Source organism: Bison bison, unplaced genomic scaffold (genome assembly GCF_000754665.1).
Source record: "Bison bison bison isolate TAMUID 2011002044 unplaced genomic scaffold, Bison_UMD1.0 scf7180017864167, whole genome shotgun sequence".
Classification (NCBI taxonomy): Eukaryota; Metazoa; Chordata; class Mammalia; order Artiodactyla; family Bovidae; genus Bison; species Bison bison.
In genome coordinates, this window is record NW_011494739.1 from 1,706,437 (window position 1) to 1,711,650 (window position 5,214).

Below are 5,214 nucleotides of genomic sequence, written 5' to 3' on the forward strand. Positions count from 1 at the left end.
TTTTTTCTTCCATCATTGTATATTGCTTGTCATGCTGCATGTTCTGTCGCTAAATTGTGTCCGACTCTTTGTGACAGCATGGACTGTAGCCCTCCAGGCTACAGCTCTCTGTCCATGGGATTTTTCCAGGCAAAATTACTGCAATGGGTTACCATTTCCTGCTCCAGGGGATCTTCCTGACCCAGGGATCAAACCCGCATCTCCTGCATCTGCGTTGGCAGGTGGATTCTTTATCATTGAGCCACCTGGGAAGCCCATATTGCTTGTCTGTGAGTAACTAAATTTAGCTAGGATATAGGGATAAAAATTGGCTACCATTTGGACTGGCTAAAGTGTTAGACACAATAGTCAGAGACTTAGATGAATGCAGTCAACAGAATAGGCTTCATTTATTTTATGTCTTTATTCATTCTTAGAAGTAAGTATAGGTCTACCTGTCTATCTAGGCAGACAGCCAAAGTAGAGAAAGCACAGACTTTTCTCACCAGCAGTCTACAGCCTACAGAATGGCATCAGGTGTGATGAGATGGAACACACTGTTTCTCTGAATCCCATGTGTGGGTTAAGTGAGTAACCAAATTTCCTGTGTCTGCCCACATGTTGCAAAATCCGCAATTCAGAAATTTGGGGGCACACTTCATATCATACCATCTGTTCTGGTTCATTGTATAAGAATCTAAGTCTCTGGGGAAGGTGACATAGTGGACCAAGAGACCTGGTTGTCACTTCCTCTGGAAGCTTGGCCATGAGGCTCCTCCTGATCATTGCAATTCTGCTGTTCCAGAAGTTCACAGGTAATCCAGAGATTTTCAGGGGCTCACTCAAACCACATTGGTGGTATAGTGGTGAGCGTAGCTGCTTTCCAGGGGCTCACTCAAATCAATAATGGATAGAGTACTTTCAAGAACTCAAGGGGATTTTATAACTCACAGTAGGAAAAGATAAGGCCCTAGGAATGGCTGAAGTCTATCAAATATCATCAAAAATTCCCTCTTCCTGAGTGCTTCTACTATGGTACTATTCTTAAAAGGAGTATTCATAGAGCTAAAAAGAGATCATAATTTCCTCTGAGAAAGACTCACTACAGAAAGACATAAGACCAATAACTGGGAATACCCTTATTTCTTAGGATATAGAGTTTTTATTCTAGCACCCAGCCTTATTTTCTTCCACTCTGATACTGTATACATATATTTTAATCTATCAACATTATACTAGCGTGTGTGAATAGTGGAAGAAGAAGAAACTTTGGATTCCGTCTTAAGAAACATGCCTTCAACATCTACTACTTTATCAACTTTGGATAAAAGGTGAAGACTCACAGAGCCTTAGTTTCCCCATTTGTGGAGATAATGACACCTCGTTCATGGTAGGTAGGTTTAGTCTCTCAGACCCCCATGGACTATAGCCCACCAGGCTCTTCTGTCCTTGGGATTCTCCAGGCAAGAATACTAGAGTAGGTTGCCATTTCCTCTTCTGGAAGATCTCCCTGACCCAGGGATCAAACTCAGGTCTCCTGCATTGCAGGCAGGCTCTTTACTGACTGAGCTACCAGGGAAGCCCTTTGGTTCATGGGGAATTTATTAAGTGATAAAACATCCAGCATAAGGCTTGGCATATACTAAAAATTTAAAAATTAGCTTCCTTTCCTCTTTCACAACCAGATCTCTTGTATTTGCTTGTTATTACAGAGTAAGAATGGAGAAGGCAATGGCACCCCACTCCCGTACGCTTGCCTGGAAAATCCCATGGACAGAGGAGCCTGGTAGGCTGCAGTCCATGGAGTCACTAAGAGTTGGACTCGACTGAGCGACTTCACTTTCACTTTTCACTTTTATGCATTGGAGAAGGAAATGGCAACCCACTCCAGTATTCTTGCCTGGAGAATCCCAGGGATGGGGGAGCCTGGTGGGCTGCCGTCTCTGGGGTCGCACAGAGTCGGACATGACTGAAGCGACTTAGCAGCAGCAGCAGCAGCAGCATAGAGTAAGAATGGCCTACTTCTAGCCCCTTAAATTTCTAACAGTCAAAGGAACTCTAGAACTTGGTTTTGGAGGCAGTATCTTTGTTCTCAGCCTTCATTCTCTGGGGTTAGTACCCAGAGGATAGGACAAGCCCTGAAGCCAAAATATGAACATCCTAAACTCTTAGATTATTGAAAATATTTAGGATCACTGAAGGATAGAAGACATATCATGGTGAGCAAAGGTCTGGAGGAATTCCTTCCTCTGGAATTAGAAAGAAAATGGGGAGTCATGGAGGAATAAAACAAATCTAAAATTATTGTGATGACGTAGAAGCCAAAGGAAGATATGCATTGATAAAAATGTACAATACTGAGAAGCAACAGGGGAGGAAGAATGTTGAGGGGGGAAAACATCTGACTGGACCAAAAAAAGTCATTCTTTATCATTGTAGCAAGTATGAACCAAGAGCAGAGTCTGAGTCAGACATAAATACATAGTAAGAAATGATTGTATTCTGAGCAGTGGTAAAGAAGCGGTACACTGCTATGTTACTGTTAAGTCACTTCAGTCATGTCAGACTCTTCTTATGGACTGCAGCTTGCCAGGTTCCTCTGTCCATGGGATTCTCCAGGCAAGCATATTGGAGTGGGTTGCCATTTCCTCCTCCAGGAAGTAGTACTTTAGAAGCATTCAAATAGAGGCAGATTTACTGAGGTTCTCAAATGGAGCATAGCATAGTTCCATGGCCTGAACTCAAGGATTCCACTTCTTTATTTCTGTAAATGAGACCCACTGCTCTTGGTGAAGTCCATCAGATGTTGGGTGGAAGCCCCGAAATCTAGAGGAACAAAATATGAGTGATCAGCTAGACATAAACATTAAGGTTCACCCTCTTGGAGGGTAATATCTGTGGGACATTACTGATATATGCTCTGTGAGTCTCCCATATACCTTATCCTTACAAACATCCCCTGTCTTCCCCATGACCAAAATTGCCTTTTGTCTCAAACTCTGACCTTGGCCTATTGTTCTTAATGTGCACAGTAACCGAACAACTTAAGAGATGCTGGAATCAACATATACACGGATACTGCAGGAAAATATGCAGAACAACAGAAGTACGTGAAGTACTATGTGAAAATGGAAGATATTGTTGCATCAGTATTGTGGAACTGGAAGAACGTAAAAAAATCACCAGACCACCTCGTCCAAAGCTAAGGACATTGGCACTTACTTTTTCTCAAGATTATTTAATTGAACAGAATTCTACACACTCCCACAGAAAGCCTACATAAATCAAACACAATTTCCTGTTCGTTTCTCAACCTATTCCATTGATCTAAGATGCAGTAGTCCACATCCTCTCCTTTCTTGTTCCTAGATCCCCATAATGACCTTAAAAAACAGTCTAATAAAGCTCATTGCCAGTTTTCTGACTCATTGTTCTTTAACCAGAGATTGAAAACTCAATATATCAAATTATGAATTGATAAGGGCAACAAAGAACCTACCCTTGAAAGGGAGATATAATGGATACACTAAAAAATCTATAACATGGAAGACTGGAAGGAGACAAGTAGACATGTAATTCAGGAGAAGAAATATGAAGCTGAGTATTCAAGAGAATTGGTGAGTGAATTTAGGATTAAAGTGGTGCCTTGTGAAATATGTAGGATTTCAACATCTGAGTGTTAGTAAAGAAGGTAATTTGAGTGAACAACATGAAATCAACAAATAGAAGGAAATTAGAAAGGACAGGACATTTTAGGAGAATATACGTGCACTTTGTTTGGTTTAAGAATAGAGTACCCAAAGTTGAACTATGGGTACGTCTAGTTTCTTTAGTGTGTAAAAGCAATGAACTGGGAAGATGGAAATGAGTAAGATTCCACTATTATGGAGCTCACTATATAAGGAGGAGACAGACACAAGTACGTAACTGCAAGACTAAAGATTTTATTTTCTTTGTTGTTGTCGTTGTTTAATGTGTTACCACTAGTAATGCATCCTTTCTGTGACTGGGGCCCTTAACGAGTTTGGAGGAAATGTAAAGGACCTAGGAACTGGTCTGAATTGCACTGTTGTATGAGACCTACCGCTGTCTCGATATGCAAAATGACATAATGACAATCCATTTATACATTCCACCTAATTCTTAAAGATATACATTTTGGATAAGAGTAACACGAGTAGTTATGTATGGATGAGAGAGTTGGACTATAAAGGAAGCTGAGAGCCAAAGAATTGATGCTTTTGAACTGTGGTATTGGAGAAGACTCTTGAGAGTCCTTTGGACTGCAAGGAGATCCAACCAGTCCATCCTAAAGGAGATCAGTCCTGGGTGTTCATTGGAAGGACTGATGTTGATGCTGAAACTCCAATGCTCTGGCCACCTGATGTGAAGGGCTGACTCATTTAAAAAGACCCTGATGCTGGGAAAGATTGAGGGCAGGAGAAGGGGACGACAGAGGATGAGATGGTTGAATGGCATCACTGACTCGATGGACATGGGTTTGGGTAGACTCCAGCAGTTGGTGATGGATAGGGAAGCCTGGTGTGCTGTGGTTCACAGGGTCACAAAGAGTCGGACATGACTGAGCGACTGAACTGAATTGAACACAAAAAATTTCCTTTCCAACTCCTTTCCACACTATTTTCCAGTTTTGTTTCTTATATTATTTCACCACTGGAATATCCATCATGAATCTGTGGTATATGTTCTCTCAATTATTCTCTTCTCTCCTATTCTAGGACTGGAGCACAGAGTATACAAGATGCCCCCAAAGTATTTTGTAGTGCCAGAAAGTAAGGACATGCTATAAAAATCAGAAGGATGAGGCATGTAAATGGGACATAGAGTCACTTTGAAAGAGTTTTAAATGACCAAAATTGGGACAATATGAGTAATAAAATAAATAACATAACATTGGATTATAAATACAATGCAGAAGTTAACATCCATGAGTTCACACTGGTATGAATAAATAGACGAGAAGAAACAGATTTTTCTGTACAGAAGAATTCCAAGTAATTAATATAAATACTTCCTCCCTGAGGAGGTGGAGCTTCACCTCCCTCTCCCTTGAATATGGGCTGTTTTTAGTGAGTTGCTTCCAAAGTGTAGAGAATGAAAAGCAGCAAAAAGTCACTTTACAGTGGGTAAACCTAATGAAATCACGCTGTAGGTTTTATGGGAAAAGCATGACAGCGTGAACATGTGATGTGATGAAAAAGGCTTTCACCTTTG

At 40.9% G+C, this 5,214-nt stretch overlaps 1 protein-coding gene across 1 annotated transcript; it reads left to right on the forward strand.

The window, feature by feature from the left end:
- Window positions 1-745: 745 nt before the first annotated feature.
- Window positions 746-3,262, forward strand: LOC104990007 (beta-defensin 127-like). The gene is made up of 2 exons (XM_010841887.1): window positions 746-794; window positions 3,012-3,262. The coding sequence occupies exons 1-2, from the start codon at window positions 746-748 to the stop codon at window positions 3,260-3,262; spliced, it is 300 nt and encodes a 99-aa protein (XP_010840189.1).
- The last annotated feature ends 1,952 nt before the right edge of the window (window positions 3,263-5,214 follow it).

What these genes read in the sequence shown, in the direction of transcription:
- LOC104990007 (XM_010841887.1), top strand. Translation starts at nt 746, where the DNA reads ATGAGGCTCCTCCTGATCATTGCAATTCTGCTGTTCCAGAAGTTCACA. An exon ending in GCTGTTCCAGAAGTTCACAG is followed by an intron (nt 795 to 3,011) that starts GTAATCCAGAGA and finishes TAATGTGCACAG; the next exon opens with TAACCGAACAACTTAAGAGA.